Source organism: Eucyclogobius newberryi, unplaced genomic scaffold (genome assembly GCF_026437365.1).
Source record: "Eucyclogobius newberryi isolate DKJ021-1_F unplaced genomic scaffold, fEucNew1.0.hap1 SCAF_10, whole genome shotgun sequence".
Classification (NCBI taxonomy): domain Eukaryota; kingdom Metazoa; phylum Chordata; class Actinopteri; order Gobiiformes; family Gobiidae; genus Eucyclogobius; species Eucyclogobius newberryi.
The window spans coordinates 24,590,421-24,610,256 of record NW_027315724.1 but is presented as its reverse complement, the minus strand read 5'-3'; the positions used below and the strand labels follow the sequence as shown (position 1 = coordinate 24,610,256).

The following is a 19,836-nucleotide window of genomic DNA, read 5'->3' as shown; positions in this document are numbered from 1 at the left end:
CAAACTTTCTCTCCTGATTTGTCATTTTCAAACCACAAGTGATACAAATATAGCTCATAAATTTGTACATTTTAAATCTATTTCAAATAATGAATACTAATCACAACAAACGTATATACATTGTAAATATCAGTGCAAGGCAATTCAATGTTTTGGCGCACAAATGATAAATGTAGCCCACTTAAATGAAGGACTACTCATTTATGTCTACTCACCTCTTCAGCTGCTGAACCTTTTCCTCAATGAACAAAAATGCAGGTTCCTTATAAAGTGGTGTGTGGTCCTACACAGTCCACAGCCTGATGTCCAGTGTGACTAATGTCCAGTGCGACTAATGTCCAGTGCGACGTGCCTTTTGTCCATCGCCTGGTCCACAACCTAATCAGTCCGTTACTTACCAGCACAGACAAAGACTATTAACCACTCCTAAAACCTTAATGTAATCCCATCAGCTCACTGAACCTTTGTGATTCACTTTGAGGAAAAGTGGATTATGGGCCAAACAAGGCTTTTCTAATAGAGAAGAGGGAAAATGATAAATAATCCCATATAAGTACAGGTGAATATTATCCAACTAAAATGAATAACCGTAGAAGAAAATGTCATTTTAACAAACCAAGGTTGAGCAAGTGAAAGTTGAGTCTAATACTGTGTCAATAAACCAATATTCAATAGGTCAGAAATAACACTTCCCTTTATGCCAAAAACACAAGTTGTCATAACAGTGAGGGAATTGTTCTAAATCCTGAATTCTTTGAAAAGCTCAATGTGGCACCATTGGACTGTCCTGAATACTCCCAGATGAACTGGGCTAACCTTTAAGTGGATCCCATTAAGTACAACATTGGATTTGGCTTTGAGATGACATGTTCTCGTTGATGGGTCAATGCGTCTCACTAACAAATCCTAAAGACTTAAAAGAAGTGTTTCAAGCATTGATCCAAATGCTTGAAACTCCAAAATGTATGTGCCGCTGAAAATGCCAGACATTTTCAAACTACTGCCATTACACGGCGCAAAGTGACTAGTGCTCTGTTGGACTTTTCTAATTTGATATCCTTTTATCCTCAATTGTTAATTTTATGGCATATTACAAACTGTGCAAAAACAGTTAAGCCCAGACGATAAGGTAGACGCACTTTATTCCTAAAACAGAAGCTGCACCATCAGTAGCGGCACACAATTATATGTACACATATACACACACACACAATTACCTAAATCTGTTATATAAAATATATCATCTGACAATGTACCTTTGAATTATTCTTCAGAGCTCATCAAGTAACTGTGCAGGAGCTGAAGCAGACAGAGGTAAGTCTCATCCACTCGCTGGGTGGGACGTCAATGCCCAAACCACCGTACTTCATTTTTTTACAGCATGGCAATAAAAAGGTCAGCACCCTTTTGAAAAAATAAGATTCTAAAAGCAATCTACAGCAAGTTCACTTTCAACAAGTTTTTCCATGTTACTGAGAAAATTACACTTTTCAAACCAATTCCTTTACAGTGAGATGTACACACTCTAGGATTTGTAATATATATTTATATATAAAAGATATTAAGCATTAAAAATTCCACATTTAAAAACTTAAAATAAATAATATATGCAGGCATTTCATAAGATAAAATTTCATAGATTGCAATCTACAGTCGATAAAAATTTATTCTCCTTTATGAAACGTCCCTTGATCATCCAAATAGTTCAAATGGATCCTTGGCATCCGATTGGTGAAGGTGGAGTTCTCCTCGAGTTTGGAGAGCTGTGCTTTCCGCACATTCCCCTTCGCAGAGTGTTTCAGCATCATTAGTTTCCACTGAGTGCGTCCAATCAGACATTATCCGCCTGATGTCGTGGAGCTTCAGAGCATGTTCATGATAAAGTTGTACATTTGTGTGAGCACCACAAAGTGAACAGGCAGACAGGAGCGGCGGTCTTGAGTGGCAGGGTCACATGTCAGCCACGAGAGGGCGTTGTAATGCTCCAGAACAAATCTGTCATCAAAAGCAAAGTTAAATCAATTAGTCTTCATTAAATGCAACCGGTTATTTCTTAGTAAGGAGCTTTACCTGAGCACATCCGAGGTATGATTAGAATCCAGAGGATGGGAGTGTTTACTGTGCAGCAGCTCATCTGACTGGACAGACGACACATGCAGGTGCAAAGAGGCCTGACAAAACAACGGTCCCATTAGACACAGATTTTAATGTTTAAAAAGCACATATTTGTAGGTATAAAATAGTAATTTGAAAGGAACATTACACCTTAAAACACCTTAAAATAAAATGGAACCCAATTTTGAACCCTTTGGAGTAGAAATAAAAGGCTGGGCTCTAGTTATTGCCTCTACAGTCAGATTTAAATCACAGTGTAAGGAAACGGTATAATTTTAAATATGCACAGATTTCTACCCATAGTTCTAGGGTGTACATCTTTAAAAGGATGTTTCACTGTAGGACTCTACCTTGAGAAAGAGCGGACACTGGTCCTTGGCTTCAGGACAGGCCGCCCAGAACCAGTCTGGCAGAGGTCCAGCTTTGGCTGTAGAAACAAAGTAGCCCAGAGCCATGGGCTGCTGCAGAATGTTCAGAGCCTCTTCGTGAGACTCCATTCGGTCAGCACTTTGACCCTAAAGAACAAACGTATAACAAATAAGAAACGCACATGCCAATAACTAGATCCATCTCTTAATTTACGTTAACACGTTAGTGACAAGAGTTTAAATAACGGTTTAAACAACGGACTGCCTTTCGTTTCACGGCCTGATAACCAGCTACTCCAGCTTTAAGATAAGATCTAACCTGTCAAAACTCCCATTTATTGGGAATTGTGTCAGGAAAAAAGGATGTCACATTCATTGTTTTAAGAAAATGCAAATATGTTTTAAAAGCTTTAAAACTGAATATGTTTTTGCCTTGTGACTGCAGTAGGATATCTACATATATATGATATTAGCAAAGAAAGCAAAAGGTGTAGGAAACAATGAGGTTAGAAGGCCAACCCAGTCATGCTGAATAAGGAAGCCAAGAATTTGAGCCTGGTTTATGCGAGACTGATATGTGAAGCCCTCTGAATTTAGTTCTACAGATTCATCAATCTGGAAGGGCTCTCGCTGAAAGAAGCACAGACATCTTTCCCATTCACAAATGTTGGACAAAATGGTCAAAATGTACGTTTAGGGTTGTTTGAACACTACACTTGATGGGTCCAGTCCCCGTCACAATCACGAGAAACAGCGGGAGCCCAACAACATGAATACAAGACTATTTTGAAGTCGCACATATTGAATTCGTCTTTCAGGCCAGATTAGTTTAGTCAGTGACTGGTTGTTATAAATAAACCAATGTCATTCAGATGGGCTTCGATATAATGACACAAACTAATTCACAAGAACAATACAGAAGCCATTTGCAAATCTGAGGTACAATAATACAAATTCATGGCTTAAAGCGCTGACCTTGCTGCCGTCGCCCCCGTGATGGTAGTGCGAGCCCGGAGAGTGGACAGGAGATGTGGTGGGAGAGTTTGGAAGGATGTTGATGAGGTCTGGATCCACCATGTCATTGTCGAACAGGTCAAAGAAACCCATTCCATCTGATCCATCTGCATTGACACAACAGAATACACTTTGAAAAGAGCTGGTAAAATGTAATCATGATGTTCTAATATATTTCAAAACAAACCGTTTATGGGGTTAAAGTTGATGTCGATGGGCTCAGTAGTGTTCGTGTTGACTTGGACCATGGCAGAAGTTGGGAACACCAGGATGTGTGTACAGGAAGTGTCCTGAGGAGTGCTCAGCTGCGACGTCTGCATGTTGAGTGTGGTGCTGCGGCCAAATACAGAACCTGTCGAAACTGAATCTAAAAAGGACAAAACAGACCCAGGTTTATAAACGGGATTTACAATAAAATACAATTCACATCATAATGCACATTTAAAAATGTTACAATACCTGGCATAATTACAAAGGAACCCTGAGGCTCCATAGCAACCAAACAGGCACTAAGAATGCTGGGAGTGTCCGAGGCAGAGATGCCACACATTCGACATGTTTCTTTCAGACGTTTACTGAGGGACTGCAGATTTCTTCTACTAAGCAGAATACTCCAGTCTTCAAGACAAAAAAACAATTAGTTCAGCTTGAAAGTGACAACTCAAAATTGAACAGTATTTGGCCACTATACCTCTCAGCTCGCCGTGACCCATTCTGCCAAGCCGTCCAATCACAACCCTCCAAGGCAACGACGTCACCTGCACAAGACCCAGACACCAGTCCCAGAGCTTCTGCAAGCCCAGTCGCCGGGCAGAGCCTTTTTTCCGACGAGCCCTGAGAACAAAAAAATAATGTCATTACAAAGTAAAATCCCTTGTGAAATGCATTAGTCTGTGCGCCAACATACCTGTTGGGAACATCAATGCTAATAACACAGGTCTCCAGCAGTTCTCCATGTTGGTCAGTGCAGGAGGCCAGCAGCCAGCGCTGGTCATGGGACAAACAGTAACCAACAAACAGGACATTGTATTTCTGAGAGGCCTCTCCAAACGTTTCCCCCAATTCAGTCTGCTTGTCTTTTATCGGAGCCAGAATAAATGGTGGCGTGTACAAGCGTTGACACTCTGGTCTCTGTTCAAAGAAAATGTTTTTTGATGAGAAGCGAACACACAAACATGAATATAAGTATCTACAAGTATCTAAAAGTTACCTCTGGGTTCTTTAGAGCCATGTCAATGGCAAGCCCAGGACCAAACCCTGTGAGGGTTTTGAAGTTTGTAGAGTTTGGCAGAGGCCTGCGACACTGTGTGAATACTGAGAAAGCCAAAGATTTGAGGTGCTGGCTATAGAGATGACGCTCCCCACTGCGCACTGGCTGAAGCATATACTGACATGGGACAATCTGTAAAGACACACAATACATTAAGAATATACCTAAATTCACGTGATCAAGGAGCGATCATGTTATTGTGTCTAGAGTCTGCACATCCTGAGGTCATTTGTATCAGCTAATATTTGTTGAATGCCAGCCTCACATCTAGTGTCTTATCATTTTTGTTTATTTGATGGCAAGATTACATCAACATGTCAAAAAAGTAGAAAAAACATATAACTCTTCAAATAGTTCACCCACAGTGCTTGTCGTTAACATGTTCTGCAGCAGTCCTAGTTAGACGCAGTCCTAGTTAGGTGGTGGGTTCAACACTGTATCTTGGCTAAACAAATAATTAAATGTAGCTCAATGTCATTTGTTAAAACGTACCTGAACCGAGACTGCATTTCTGATGTGAGAAGGCAGTAACTGAAGCATCTCCATGTAGCAGCACAGCAGGCCCAGAGTGTAGGTGCTAGAGTGGAGCTCTCTGTCTGAATCCTCGTAGCTGAAGGGGTCCACAATATATACCACGATGGCAGGTGGGTATGATACTGCATGGGACTCTCCATCGGTTGGTTTTCCCACTTTATCTCTCTCCATTGTGCTGGTGAGAGATGGATGCAATTACGATATTTTAGACACGATGACAAGGAGCATTTCTTCATCTTTCATCATTCATCATTCATCATTGTGCGATTACATGAACTCCCTTTGACCTACCTCTCTGGAGCCTCCGTAATCCCTGGAGTTTGGTTAGTGGATGACCCGATGTCTGTCCCAGAGTTCTGCTGATTGGACTGTGGTCCATTCTGTGATATGCCACCCTGCAGGCTAGCTCCAAATGCGGAGTAAGAGCTTGGTTTGGCAGACGACGCCATTGACCCAATTGTCTGTGAGCCAGCAGAGGAGGGGGCAGTACTGCTGACTGGATTGGGCTGGGCAGAGCTGCTGCTGGAAGTGCTTGTGTTGGTGCCCTGGGATCCTGAGGTGGTGCTGGCAGAGTTGCTCTGAGGAGGGAGAGGAGCCACTGGGGGACTGCGCTGGGTCAACAGAGAGCCATCCAAAGACTGTTGTGACAAGTAAGGTGCTGAAAGCAAAAGAAAGTCAAGACGGATTTCCCACATGTTCATTATAAAACATGGGCTTCAGGTTGAATAAAAGTACCTAAATCATAGCGGCACACTTGTGCAAAGAGCTTAAGCCTATTAAAAGCTTCATTGTTCCCATCTCTTGCACCCATCTTGAGAAACCAGTCGCTGAGAGCCTGCTCCGTCATGCTTCTGTCTTCTGTGGGACCGACTTTCAAAATGCCCTCTGGGTGACTCTTGCAGATGGGCCTGTGTTGCCCAAGTTGACATGCCTGAAAAGAGAAGATGTGAAAAAGTTTGAATCATTTCTGTCAATTATATTTCTAGGAGACATGTTGAAACGAAGATTTCATCAGACCCATGCTTACCTCATATATCGCACTTAGATCTTTAAAGAAGGTCTTTGCGCCTCTAAGCAGAGCCTCATTTTCAGGGCAGATGACAACGTAGCCTACATCTCTCTGGGAGCCAAAGGGATCAAGCATAAGCTTTTCCCAGTAGGGTAACCCAAAAGGAGACAGTACCACAAAGTCATACTCATAACCCACCAAAAAGGTGGGAATGGGCAAAGGCTCGGGGGACTCATCAGTACCTGTCCAAGGAAGATTTTATTAACACAAAGCACATGACCATATTTTACCAATTCAATTTATTTATGCACTTACCGTATGAGCCTCTCCCAGCCATTTTGTGGAACTGTTGCCAGGTAAGAGGGCCCTGCACACCCCATGAGCGTACACTTCTTTTCTTCTGGATTGCATCCTGAAGCACAGGCTGCAAAGACAACAACACCCGCAGGACATCCTGAGAGAAAAGCTGGTTCATCGTTGCTGCTTTAGAGGGAAACATACCTCAAATTAACATTGAAAATATATTAAATGTGTTAAACTTGAACTCGTTCCCTGTACTTACATTTGCATTTTTGCCATTGATGAAGACAGCTGCTTTTTACCAGAGTTTCGTCTACTTTGCCTCCCGACATATTGTCCATAAACTGCCGACCATGTTCCAAAGCCATGTAGCAATCATTATAACAGTCCCTTTCCTCCACCCTTAAGAAAGATGCAGTGATGGAGATTGGCCTGGAGTAATTTACCCCAGCCAAAGGAGCAAAGGGATTGGTGCATTGGTCCTGTAGCAGCAAAATTAACTCATCTGGGGGCTTCTCCTTCAGACTGCCGGCTGTGTGTATGGAGGACACCCGTAGCTCCTCAAAATGCCTCTCTGTGTCCCGGCCAGCATCTGAACCTCGGCCCACTACGTCCAATTCATCTTCAAGAAACAGGCCAGCTGATTGGCCAAAACGCCGATTGGAGACGGCACTAAAGCCACAGGTGCAGGGATATTGGGCTTCCCCATTATCTTTGAGGTACACACCCACATCAGCTCCGCGAATGTTCATGTTGCAGACACAAACGCAACAGCTTTCGAAGTTACAGTCTTTAAAGAGGTTCATGACAGACTCCGACAAGATGAGTGTGACATAGAGACTGTGCGCCTCAGGGATTGAAGGTACAGTGGCGGGCTCCACAGAGCTCAGGGGGCGACAGGTGGATGGGGTGGAGGCGGGAGAGTACAGGTCCGAGTTGTCGTATTTCAGCGATCCCTGGACGCTGGCTGGACCGCCACGGGGTGTGCGCGGGGTCCTGGGTGTACGGGGAGTGGGCACAGAGAAGCGAGGTGTGGCCGGGGAGGGAAGGATGCCCGGGTTACTGTTGCTAGGAGGTGCACTGCTGGACACAAAGGGGGTTTGAGTTTGAGGTGTGTAGGTCTGGATGTAGTCTGTGTCCGGACTGAAACCACAAAATATATAAAAGAGCAAATTAGGGTTACATCTAGTGATCGTTTTGAAAGAGTTGCATGTCATAATAAAATCATTACCCGTCTTTAGGGATGGTGACACCCGAGGACATCAGATCCATTTTACCCATGGTCCAACTGGGCGTGTACACACATTCTTCTGGCAGTTTGATAGGTAACAGACACTGGCTAGGTAACGTCTTAAGTGGAGCGTACATGGAACAGCCAATAAATGACTTAAATGTTTCTGATTTGTAGACAAAAGAAAAGTCCTGCACAAAAAAGTACAACCAGTTGTATTATGACACATTTACTGTATGGTAGGCATGTGGCATGAAGACTTACCTTAATTTCAGATGGCTTCGGGCTGCAGAAACCTTCCTCTATCTCCATCTTGAAATGGCTGTTAAGTTGACTTCCATCCAACAGAGTCAGACCAGCCCCGACTTCCAGGCTATCTTTGCCTCCAGAGTTCATGGGAGAGTACCCTTGTTGCTCTAAGGAAGGTGGCGTGGGGAACATCTGGTGTAGATCAACTGAGCCTAAAACAAGAGATATTACTGTACACCTCTTCAGAAACAATATTCTGTAGCAGTCATCTCAGAATATGCTTACTTATGGACGACAGGGGGTCAGAGGCAGGTGCTTTAGCGTCTTTACAGCCAAACTTGTCATCTGCAATGATGCCAGCACGTTTTGACCCAGGCTGTTTAAAAAAAAAAAAAAAAAACACACACACACACATTTCAATTAAGAGTGTGTTACATTTAGACCCTATATTACATCACACTTTACAGCACATTGAATGTACATACTGTTAACTCATCATCTGAGTTGAAGATTTTGTCCAGGTCACTGTAGGACACAGCCAGGTCATTTTCATGGATGAGGCTGGTAGTGACAGTGGGTTTACTACCTGACGCACTCTGACCATCTGCAAAAACAAAAAACTAATAAGGACAACTAAACGTCATTTAAGATGCAAATCAAGAATTTTAAGAAATGACTTGCCCTCAGTTGTTCCGTTTCCTTCATCATTCTAAAAAACAAAACAAAGTTCTAGTATTTCTTTCAAGTACAAAGGTCAACATGCCTCTGTGGTACATTCAAACATTCGAAACGACTATGCTGACTAATCTCACCTTGTGTTTCTTGCCGCCATCTCTCTCAGGTCCAGACTTGTCTTTTTTCTCGTTGAAGACAAACTCCTCATCTCCTTCCACAAAGGCGTAAGGGTCTGGTTCATCACCTTGCTCCTCATCCCCAGTGACAGGCACAAGATGGCTGTTCAGCCGCTGGGCGTACGTCTTCACCAGCTCCTGGGAAACCTTCAGGCGATGTGTGGATGTCGACATCAACCTACATTTGACATGTTTTTATTAGTAAATAAAGTAGTATAACAACTGTCCCTGTGCTCCATGTTGAACTTGGTACTTACTCTGTAACTGAAACTACACTTTCTGTTCCACCATTTCCACTACCATCATCACGCATTTTGTCCAAAGGTAGCTGAGGGGTTGGAATGTTGGTACCCTTCTTCCGGGGAAAGTTGAAATATTTCCAAGGATTGTGTGAGGAATCTTCGTTTGGATTTATGGCAGAGCCGACAAAAACAGTGGGTTCTAGTGTTTCATTGTAGGGGGCAGGAAACGAGAAAGGCATTGACATGTTTTGCAGAGTAGGCTCGTCTGAGGGACACTTCTGGGGCACCAGACACGGCTCCACAGATGGTGGGTAAAAGGGTTGGTGAATGGGCGTTGAGTTTTTCATATCACCAGGAGTCATGTCACCTTCTACAGGATCGCATGGATGTGGGCTGAGAGGTGGAGGAGGTGGGGACCCTACCATGTCTCCAGGAGGGCCGTGAGCATGAAGCGTGGGGGCTTTTGGGGGCACATTGTCCACATGGTGTAGGCTGGGGTATGTGCCCTCCACCTGTGCTCTGAGACACAACCTCTGTGCCTGTGGCTCCATGGACTCATCACACACAGAGCTACGGTGATGAAAAGGAGTTTGTGGTCGCTTTGTCTGCTTCTCTCCTTTCTCCAACTTGTCACCCAGTTTGTGTTTTGGGGCAGACTGGTTGGGCTGAATGGCTGAAGATGGGTGTCCTGAGGTGCTGCTGGACCGCTGTTTCTGACCTTTATGTCTGATTTTTTTTTTTTTTAAAAAGGGGAAAAAAATAATTATTAATTTGTTCTGCTTAAGAAAGAAGTAGTCTGTCCTTTCTTTCTTTGAAATCTGTCAAACTCACCTTAAGCAATTGCAGTGTGGCTTGCGTGTGGGCTCCGTAAAATCCCAGACTGCAGTTTTATCAGATTCCTCATCACAGGTTCCGTTGATCAATGTTGGAAACTTTCTCCTTGTTAATTAATTAATAAATACAATCAATCAGTTTACACATAGCTTGATTAAATATGTTTGGAAACATTACAAAAACAAAACTTACTTGCTTCCTGGACGAGTAATATTGTACTCCTGCCATACAGACTCTACCATCTGGCTGGCAAGTCTCCGTGGTATTCTACCTCCATGAAGGCTTTGATTGGAGTTATAGCAATCAGATGAAGAAGAGAGTTTTAGCCACCTCTGTGCTGGTGGGTGATCTGTAAAGAAAAATACATACAATGTTAGAATATTTGTAATTGAGCCAAATAATAATAAATGGCTGTAATCTTGAACTTACTTGTATGTGCCTCCTCTGGTGAAGTTGGGGGTGTCAGAGTGACTGAGGACATAGAGGGGTCTCTGTGCACAGCTTGACCACCACACATGGGTGAAGAGTTGGACGAGGCCAGGGGAACTACCACAGGAAGGTCTGAGATGGGCAGGAGCACCAGACAGGCAGGATAGACCATGCGTACACCAGCTGCAAAAGCAAATTAGTCATTACACATATATCTGAAAAAACACAACCAGCTGTAAAAGGTTTCAAATATATTACATTGATGGTAGAAGTCACAGAGGCTTTACCTCATAGATCTCTTATTGCTTAATTTGGGTGTGTGGTACTACTTACCAACCAGGACTTCAACAGCAGCCAGAGAGTCATCCTCCCAGTCAGTGTCTTCCATCTTCTCCTCTTGGAGATCCTTGGGGTTGGGACTGATGGGATAAAACTGCCTCCACTCTTCAATGAGCTTTTGTGTGGGATGGTCTGACATCTTGAAGGCTTGGCCAGTAAGGGTCCCATTTAAACCATAAGGACTTAAGATGACTACAACACAAAGCAAGAGTCACAATGCAAATTTGTGCCAACAAGAAATCTCCAAAAGGAGGATTAAACACTGCTCTAACCTTGCATTGAACTGGAGCTTTGCTGTGCAAGGCTGAGGTGCTCCTCACTCAGTTGCTGAAGTGGCTGATGTTGAGCAATCTCCACACTTGTGCATACATTGCTGTCACCATGCACGAAGAAGGTGAATGCACAGGACAGGTGCTCACTGAAAAAGAAAAATATATTGTTACCAATTGAAATATTCTTTTGTATAGTGAATAGTTGTGCATTCAAGGGTGATGACTCAAATTAATCATGTTATACAAGTAGAAGAGAGACTATTATAGCAGAATTAAAAAAACAGCTTCATGCAACAGTATACAAGTTACCCCATTGAAAATACTTGATCTTATCTGATCTCAGTAGCTATAAATTTGACTCGATTTGTAGTGGGATGGGAGAATGCTGAGAACTAACCAAAGGAACGTTGGACTGAGTCCCAGTTGAACCCACCGTGAATGTGGTGTGTGTGAGTGACTGGTGGTGGTTGGAGGGCCGGTGGCGCAGATTGGCAGTAGAAGTGAGAAATATAGTATAGAAACTTAGATAACATTGTCAATGTTGTTTTGGAGCTAGGCAAAACTTGACTGAAGAGTATATTGTTGATAGTACAAAATGCTACAAAAAAAGAGCCGATTAAAAATAACAAGAAAAGTTGTGGTGGGGTATTTCTGCCCTTTTGTAACCAATTTCAGACACACACTGATAATTAAACCTCAACTATTATGCTTTAAAAGACATTGGATTGACATAATATAATCTATTATTATTGGGTTACTAGATATTATTTTTTTTGTCAATATTGCCCACCCCCAATTGGCAGCCGTGCTTCCGGCAGTCTACCCCAGGGCATCTGGGCAAAAGTAGCCAACTACTACAGAGTATGGAATGAATGAATAATGCATTGTAAAATTATTATATCTTGAATGAGGCTATATAAAATCCAAGGCAGCATTTTTCATTGTTAACAATAAACTATAATGGGCCATAAGTTTAAAGAAAAGAAAAAAAAACAACATCTTTACTACATCTGCAATAGTGGCCAACTAAATGTACTAAAATGGTACTTGTTGACATGGTTGCTGTAAAACCACAATGATGCAAACTCAGGATTTATCAAGAGACTACCATGTTTACCAGCCAAAGAGAGATGCTTCACTCTTACTGATTCTTTAAAAACATGCTAGCATTGAGGGGTGGCATATTACAGTCTTTAAAATGTGTGTACTATGTAACCGTGTATCTATGTAAATGAAAGTTTCACAGTGTGACATTAAATTTATTCCCATGAGACAAGCTGTGACTACATCAAGCCAAGTATTTCTGAAGATGCAAGCCCACTCTTAGCAAGAATAAGTTTTGAAAATATACATTTTGTGCAATAAAATATTTGTAATTAAATAAATGAAAGATTGCCATGTTAAGCACTATACTGTGGCGCAAAGCAATAAACACCTCCACAGAAACAAGCAAGTAGCAGACTCCCCACCAGAAAAGCTACAGAGTGCACCTTTAATAGCAATTGGGACAAATATTAAACATCCCATAAGATTCTGAATAACAAATGTGTCAACTGCAGCAACAACAACAAAGTCCTGATGTACACTTGGTTCTGTCGACTCTTGTTGAGTAGACGTTAAGTTCTGGTTTAGCTATGGGTTCATGTTGAGCAGTTTGTGCGGGGGATTTTCTTGGGGGTGCATTGCTAATGTGCATTTTGTCAGATACTGAGAATACACCCACTGTAAACGTTTGACTCTCCATTTTTGAATAAAAAATAGATATGGCTGAAATGCATTTATGCGGCTTCACAAGTAATGTTAAAATGCTTTAAAATTGCAAACCAAGGAAACACCCAGCACCACAACTGACAATTGGGGTTGTTTTCAATTTTCCCATTCCTCCAACTTGAGCAAACAACCATGTGCAGTTTTCATGTCACTTCCATTCGGAAAGTCTTATGTTTTTTACCGCCACAACATAAGCAGCATAAGTTCCAGTACTGTAAAATGTCTAATTTCTGCATAGAAATAGTAGTACTACAACTTTATGATTCGGATGGTGGTCATTGTCAACACAGCAAACGCAACTCCTCCTCTCATCATCACAACAGTAAATGCTGCACCATAACCCACACTAGACTCACATTTGAATATTCTGAGACTGAAATCAGTGCCACATTGCCTTTTATCAGAGAATAATTTATTGCAACAGTCTCTCATTATTTAACCTAATTTTGTGACACAGAACCGAGGGAGTACAGGGTACTTCAAGTATATAGCGCAACAAGACAAGGCCAAGTAAGTTCTGAAAATACACATAAGATCCCATTTTTGGTATTATTAAAAAGCTTACATGGATTTTAAAATCTGGACTAAAGCAATAGATATGCATTTATTAATACAAAGTTCTGAACAAACATGTTGATTTTATAATCAGTCTGACATACCTTTTATTGAGCGTCTTCTCGTCCTTCTGATATGGCTTTACAAACCACTTGCCTATGCGCACAAAACCTCGATTCATGAGACAGCGCTCCAACAGGTTGTGGATGGCTTTAAATAGGAGTGTACGACACTCATAGGACAGGCCACTCTCCCACTCACCATCCTCTTCACCTAGAGCAGAGTAATAGGCAATTTACTACATATCAAGATATTTCATACAGCAAAACAGTCAGAGCGTGCATTAGTCAATACCCACACTGTTTAGGCAGCCTGCACTTACTTGAGAGCTCATTGTGAATAAGTTCAGCAAAACTGGGATCATCCCCCCACCAGAACAGCCAGAGTTCTCTGCGACCTGGGGTGTGATGTCTTCTCCACACACTTAGGACATCTGCAGCCAGGCAGCGGCTGAAGCTGCACAGGATGGGATCCTCTTCAGTCACAGGGAATAGGATGGGTGAAGATGTGGGTCCTTGCCACACAAAGCGTCTCCATTTTATTCCGGTCAAATCAGCCTTCATACAGAAAATAAATATTGTAAGAGTGGGAAGACATAAAAAAGTAAAGCAACAAAGTCAATAAGACAAATAAGACAATAAGACAAAGTCTTATTGTATAACTACACTGACATGTGTTTGTTTTCATCAAATATGATAACACACTCAATACTGCAACATCTTCGACAACACAGACATAGTAATGAAATAGATCTATTTGTAGTCTAGATATTGTTGTAGCTTGGGTCGATAACAATCATCACAAGGGCCTATGGGACTATTAAACACAGGCTGACATAGATTTAGCTAAATTCACCATAATGGATAGCTTATTACTACACTACAGTGCCTTGTATCATCAGAAAATAGATGGACAAGCTGTCATTTTGTGCTTCACATAAAAACAGCAGTAGTGTATTCCTTCATGGTTTCAAAGTTGTATCTGTCACTATCGTTATTTGCAAATTGCAGGCCCATTGCCTTTAAGCCAGTTTGCACAGACGTTTTAAAGCTTGTTGCCTGATTAGCCAAAATGGCTTTCTGGCCTGAGAGCTAACGCTAGCAGAGACTTACCAGGCAGAAGAGGTTGGAGTGGCAATCCTCCAAACTGGCCCCGTTTGGTACAAAGCACGAAGTCATCCTTTCACTGCGTGGCTGGATTCTTTAAGTCCATCGTTTCAATCACCATTGAGGGCAATGACTGGTCCCGTTATTTTGCGTTAAAGCACTGTTTAGTGAGAGTTTCCAGTTCAAGCGCTGGCCCAACTTCGGTGCTAAAGCTAGCGCTGTTTATATAGACAACTTCTAGCCGGTGCTAGCCAATGCTAGCCTTGTGGCTAAGCTAACAGGCTCCGATAGCGTCAACTATGAGCTTCTAGCTGTTCATCAATCCTGTCTGAAATGTATTGTCTGATCTGGATAGCCACAAGCCTCTCGCTATTGCTACATACCGTCAAATCGGAAATACAATTATCACTGATTCAGTACAATGTAATAATTAATTACAATATAAGATACAGTAACCACGATAAAATATAACCACCAAAACTAAAAACTTTACCCCCAAATCGTGTGGCCCTCAATCGTGTGCTAATGCTATTGCAAGCTAGCTGGTCTGAAACAATTTCAAAGCAGAGGAACTCTCCCCTCCCCCTGAGCTCTAGCCAGTTAGCACAGAAGCTAACATACCAGAGCTCCAGCGCTAGCTGCTAGCTAAATAAAACAATTAGCTACACCGCCCTCCTTCCCACTAAAATCATCACAGTGCCCAGACATAGTAAAACAACCCATAAAACAGCGGATGTTCTGTATTTGCCGGGGTACTCATCGTTCACGCTTCTTTCAGTGATCCATAGCTCCTGCAGATTTCCATTATTTCAGTTCATGGATTGAATTCTTTAATGGCGGCCAGGAGGACAACTCTGCCTCTCAACTCCTATTGGCCAATTTGTGGTAATGGGGGCGTCATCCGGCGTCAAGTAGCTCCATGACTTCACAGTTTACAAGATGAAAGCTCCACTGCCTCTGTCATCTTCCAGTGCTCAATGATTCATGTCTGTTTCTAAACATGTTGGTGTGACCTAAGTCTCACAATGGCTTTCTACACCTCACAAACATTGTAACACATTACCATACATTAAATTACAATCAGACAGAAGCATTGATTTGTATGTACGTATGTTTTTTCGTATTTTGTTTTTTTACGATTTTTTTAACATATGTGCGACTGACAGCGTTGTGTTGCTTACCAAGTATATTTGATACTTACATAATTAATACAACAATATTCCAGATTTGATTTTACTATGATGCCATATCCATAGTGAGCCACTGGGCGGAGACTTTACGCACAAGAGTCTCGTAGGCCGTCCCACTGGGGGCGGGCCACGGATGCACCTAGAATGTCAACAACATGCCGCCACCGACAGAGACTTTAGCACGAAAAGATACTGTACACAGACATCCAAGGCATGAAGCTAAGCTGTCATCCAGCAACATCGTCTCCGTATTTTCTCAATTTGCTGACGATCATTTAACTTTTGTACGGGTATGTTTCACGCACACATATTTTAATTGAGTGCCATTTATTAATGGCTAACTGCTGTGACACCTGTCATTTCCACAGTTATAGTTTCCGAACTGTCCTGTTGTGTTTTATAAAAGCATGCTCACTGGGCTTTAAGTTGGCCAATACCCACATAGATATTTTTCCAATAGCTTTCACTGTCTTGTTGGTAATTCTGACATTAACCTTCTTCTCTCCACAGAATCTAAGCACTGGCTTAGCTGTAACTGGTGTGATTATAATAGCCAGAAGTATTAAACTGGTAAGAGATAATCCCCAGATCAACCCTGATATGTTAGTCTTTATACGTTTTACCAATATTGGTGCAGTCAGCCCTTTTGAAAGGCCATGATTACATTCTTTCTAATTGAGATTTGCATGAATGTATGCTAGACTAATCTTTATGACATAAAGGACACACCAGGTTACACACATTCTCACGAGGTTGTGTTTTTACCTCCTCAGATGACAAAGTTCCATGTCGCTTCTCAGATCCCCCTGCATTTTGTGGAGACGAACGTCACTCTGTACGGGAAGGTCCATGCAGTGACAGAGAAAGGCCTTGCCGTGGAGCATGTCCCTGTGTATTTACCTGTCATATCTTCTTTGCTTCACAAAAAACAAAGTAAGAGGAATATATCTGTGTTGCCAGTATACTCAACTTTCAAACTCAAGCTTGATACCAAGGCTTGTTACCAATTTCAATATCAATGCCAAAAACACACAATTTATTAGACAATAGCATGTATTTTCCAACACAAACTGTGTTCAAACTTGCAGTAATATTTCAAATTGGGATATGGTTTGGTCGTTCTCCACCAAATTTGGAGGTGTTTCCCAGCCTGTACTCTGCGCAGATGTTTGTGTACACTATGCCAGCCAACTGGTTATGGCGTTCCATGTATGTATATATGTGTGTGTGTGTATATATATATATATATATATATATATATATATATATATATATATATATATATATATATATATAATATTTTTTTTTTAATTACTTTATTGTAACTATGTTATAAATCCCAATCATCAGTGATTGAATAGGTTGTTGATACCTAACATTTAACTTTAACTCACCAAATGATAAACTATTAATAAAGGCTAAAATGAGTAATCATAGTAATAGTAGTTTAAAAACAACAACTTTGCACTGTGCATTTTTATACTTCAAACCATGATACATACATTCTCGAGGTTTTAGACCAGAAATGAATTGCCTCATCTCTGGTGGTCTTTTATTACAGATATGTCTCCAAGTCCACTGCAAGTACATTTTGCCGGAGTAGAACTCACCCCAGACGGCAGGCAATGGCTACGAGAAAACTTGCTCCCTACTAAAATGGTTGGGATAAAATTAATCAGCCGGGAGGATGACACACTTTATTGCCTTGTGTCCCAAAACAAGGTACACTATAGCAGTATCATATTCAGCTTAATATCTTAAAAAGTATGTCATTGGAATACAAGTTAATCTTGAAAGTGAATTCCTTTCTTTCTCTGTCCACCAGGGGGTATTGTGGACCTATTGGATCAATGAGGAGCTCCTCAGGCAGGGTTTGGCTCGCACTGCTCCCATCACCGGGCTTCTTCCTCACTCCCGGCTTTACTGGCGACTGCACAGGCGACTGCACAGGGCAGAGGTCAAAGCTGAGAGAAAGAGCCTGGGCCTGTGGAAGGAGGATAGTCTCTGGGAACGAGCAAAGAAAGCCTTGAGAGATAACAAAATCTTCAGTCTGATCAGGAGCGTTTTAACCAAGACGTGAGAAGAATGATCATGTTATAATGAAGTATGCAAAGACATTTTCTCTCCCTTGAACACTACGCTGTTTTGCATTTCACCAAAAATCAAACTAAATTGTTCCATCAATCACTCATTTCACACATTTTAAATAAATTGACCAACTTCCATATGTCAAGCCTGTTGACAGGGTTTTTCACTAGGAGTGTTAAAATGAATACATTTCCTAAATCACTATATAACTAGATGCTATATGTATGATGTATATGATCTATTGGTGTTTTTGTTTGGGATACTCTCAAGTCAGTGAAGGAGGCGGGGAGTATAATTGTGTTCTAAAGGGGGGAAAGGGTTCACTGGTCTTTCGATGACATCATTGTTGTTATTAACAACGAATCTGAAACTTATAGTAAGTGGAGCTTATGATAACCTTTACACTGGTCATTTAGAGACCTTTCAGGTAGCTTTAGAGATGAGTCTGCGCTTTTAAAGAAGGTTTTATTTATACAATGGGAACATTAAGTTCATTTCTCCCTGTGGCCCTCAGAGGCAACTGTTGTTGTGATTTTGGGCCTTACAAAAATAAATTGATTTGATTTGATTTGATTAAGTCAGATGACTAAAACGTAGAATGTATTTGTTGAATTAAATAATCATGGTTTATGTAATTTTGTATCAGTCACATACAATATACAGCATTTTATAACAGTAATACATATTACGCAGCATTTAGAAAATAACAGTAATGCCTATTATATAGAATTTAGAAAACAACAGTAAAACATGTTATGCAGCATTTAGAAAATAACAATAATACATATTATCAGCACTGTCAAATTTCTTCTTGAACCCGGACCTAAGCCATGTCATTGTTTTACTGCAGTACATATCAGTATAGCAAGGATGGAAAGTGTTTGTGTTGTATTTGTCTCCACAGAAGAGAAGCAACAGTTCCATGCTGTCCTGCTCCAGATGAGTTCTTTGGGGGTGCAGGATGAGCTTGTTCTCCAGCCAGTCCTTCCTAAAGGGTAAAAAAAAAAGAGAGATTAGCACAGAGGGGAGGAGGGTCACCAGGGTAAGGAGGGGATTTTGGGTTTGGACACAAAGGGGGCAGAGGAGGAGTCACACTGGAAGGGAAAGGGAGAGGAGAGAGGGGGGTTAATGAATCAGCTAGTCACCCCTTTTGTTGTGCAAATGTTATAGTGACTGTTACGGCCTCTGCGGGGCTGTGATTGGTGGGCTGTTTTAAATTGTAAGGTGCATTTCATGAGGGTTGTTGCTGCCAGACTTTGAACTGTCAGTGGGAGCAAAGCCGTGGCTTGAGTAAATATCAAGACTGTTTCACTATTCGACAGAATTAATCCCTTGAATAAAATCTGTGTATTTAATTCAATGAATTACTACCCACCGTTAAAACAATATTTAGGGAACGTTTTCGCTGCCAAGTTTACAATGTTGCATATTTTTTTACATTTCGCTGCCATGTTTACAATTGCTTTGTAGTGGATTATTACAAGAGATCCACAAGTATAGTCATGTTTCTCTCCAAGTAATGACGTACAGTATTTAGCCACAAGGAGCCACAATCCAGTGTACTTCTTGTGTCCATCCCAAGTCATTCTTCATTAAAATCATAACACATGACATTTAAATAATGACTCAGAATAAAGATCTCATCCTGTGCTTCCAAGTAAGTAAAAGTGAGCTTGAATTATGATCCATTTAGGCTTGACTTGCTCTTTGTCTGCTCCTCTGTGAGAATCCGTTCCAGGTTTTGTGGTGAGCCTGGTGTCCCAGCAGAGGTGGTTATTTGAAAGGGGACCTTGCTGGATGCACTGCTTGCCCACACCAGTGAAGTTGCTTTTGGGACACTCTCTGGCTGGAAGTAAACCTCTACCATTTAATTCTGGGTTGCTATGGACTTACTATGGGAGGACAATTTTGGCAAGAGTGACTACATTTTATGAGGACAGCCCAAATCAAAAAGTCGCAAAAAGTAAGTTAGTGTTTCTTCCATGCTTGGTTGTACGTGCTATGCAACTG

General features: G+C 41.6%; 3 protein-coding genes across 7 annotated transcripts in view; 2 read left to right on the top strand and 1 right to left on the bottom strand.

Annotated features, from left to right (window-relative positions):
* Positions 1-1,125: 1,125 nt before the first annotated feature.
* On the bottom strand, positions 1,126-15,411 carry LOC140379078 (mediator of RNA polymerase II transcription subunit 13-like). Its single transcript, XM_072464159.1, is given in 30 exon segments — positions 1,126-1,995; positions 2,071-2,171; positions 2,466-2,630; positions 3,459-3,604; positions 3,685-3,864; positions 3,957-4,115; positions 4,189-4,331; positions 4,405-4,628; positions 4,708-4,899; positions 5,260-5,476; positions 5,593-5,959; positions 6,037-6,232; positions 6,329-6,552; positions 6,626-6,793; positions 6,873-7,753; positions 7,842-8,032; positions 8,106-8,302; positions 8,376-8,466; positions 8,576-8,700; positions 8,703-8,799; positions 8,903-9,119; positions 9,199-9,909; positions 10,015-10,122; positions 10,210-10,366; positions 10,447-10,629; positions 10,780-10,977; positions 11,058-11,203; positions 13,487-13,655; positions 13,765-13,999; positions 14,555-15,411. Coding segments are annotated over 30 exon segments (6,387 nt in total). The 5' UTR covers positions 14,621-15,411; the 3' UTR covers positions 1,126-1,862.
* A 436-nt stretch (positions 15,412-15,847) lies between these two features.
* c18h3orf33 (c18h3orf33 homolog (H. sapiens)) lies at positions 15,848-18,159 on the top strand. Of its 2 annotated transcripts, XM_072464158.1 has the most exons (5): positions 15,848-16,028; positions 16,249-16,308; positions 16,512-16,671; positions 17,300-17,460; positions 17,564-18,157. In XM_072464158.1, exons 1-5 carry the CDS (start codon positions 15,894-15,896, stop codon positions 17,816-17,818), a joined length of 771 nt encoding a protein of 256 aa, XP_072320259.1. In that variant the 5' UTR covers positions 15,848-15,893; the 3' UTR covers positions 17,819-18,157. The 2 variants fall into 2 exon arrangements, with proteins under 2 accessions (XP_072320259.1, XP_072320258.1); XM_072464157.1 differs by lacking the exon at positions 15,848-16,028 and having other exon boundaries at positions 16,038-16,308; positions 17,564-18,159.
* A 1,352-nt stretch (positions 18,160-19,511) lies between these two features.
* The window catches only part of LOC140379189 (1-phosphatidylinositol 4,5-bisphosphate phosphodiesterase eta-1-like), a 48,435-nt gene continuing 48,110 nt past the window's right edge, over positions 19,512-19,836 (top strand). For 2 of the 4 annotated variants that reach the window (XM_072464172.1, XM_072464171.1), the window contains exon 1: positions 19,512-19,789. In XM_072464172.1, coding sequence (XP_072320273.1) covers positions 19,624-19,789 — 166 coding nt within the window. In that variant the 5' untranslated portion in view covers positions 19,512-19,623. The remainder of the gene's footprint in view (positions 19,790-19,836) is intronic. The other 2 variants (XM_072464168.1, XM_072464167.1) reach the window with 2 other exon arrangements.

What these genes read in the sequence shown, in the direction of transcription:
- c18h3orf33 (XM_072464157.1), top strand. Translation starts at nt 16,072, where the DNA reads ATGGCTAACTGCTGTGACACCTGTCATTTCCACAGTTATAGTTTCCGA. An exon ending in TAGCCAGAAGTATTAAACTG is followed by an intron (nt 16,309 to 16,511) that starts GTAAGAGATAAT and finishes TTACCTCCTCAG; the next exon opens with ATGACAAAGTTCCATGTCGC. An exon ending in GCCTTGTGTCCCAAAACAAG is followed by an intron (nt 17,461 to 17,563) that starts GTACACTATAGC and finishes TCTGTCCACCAG; the next exon opens with GGGGTATTGTGGACCTATTG.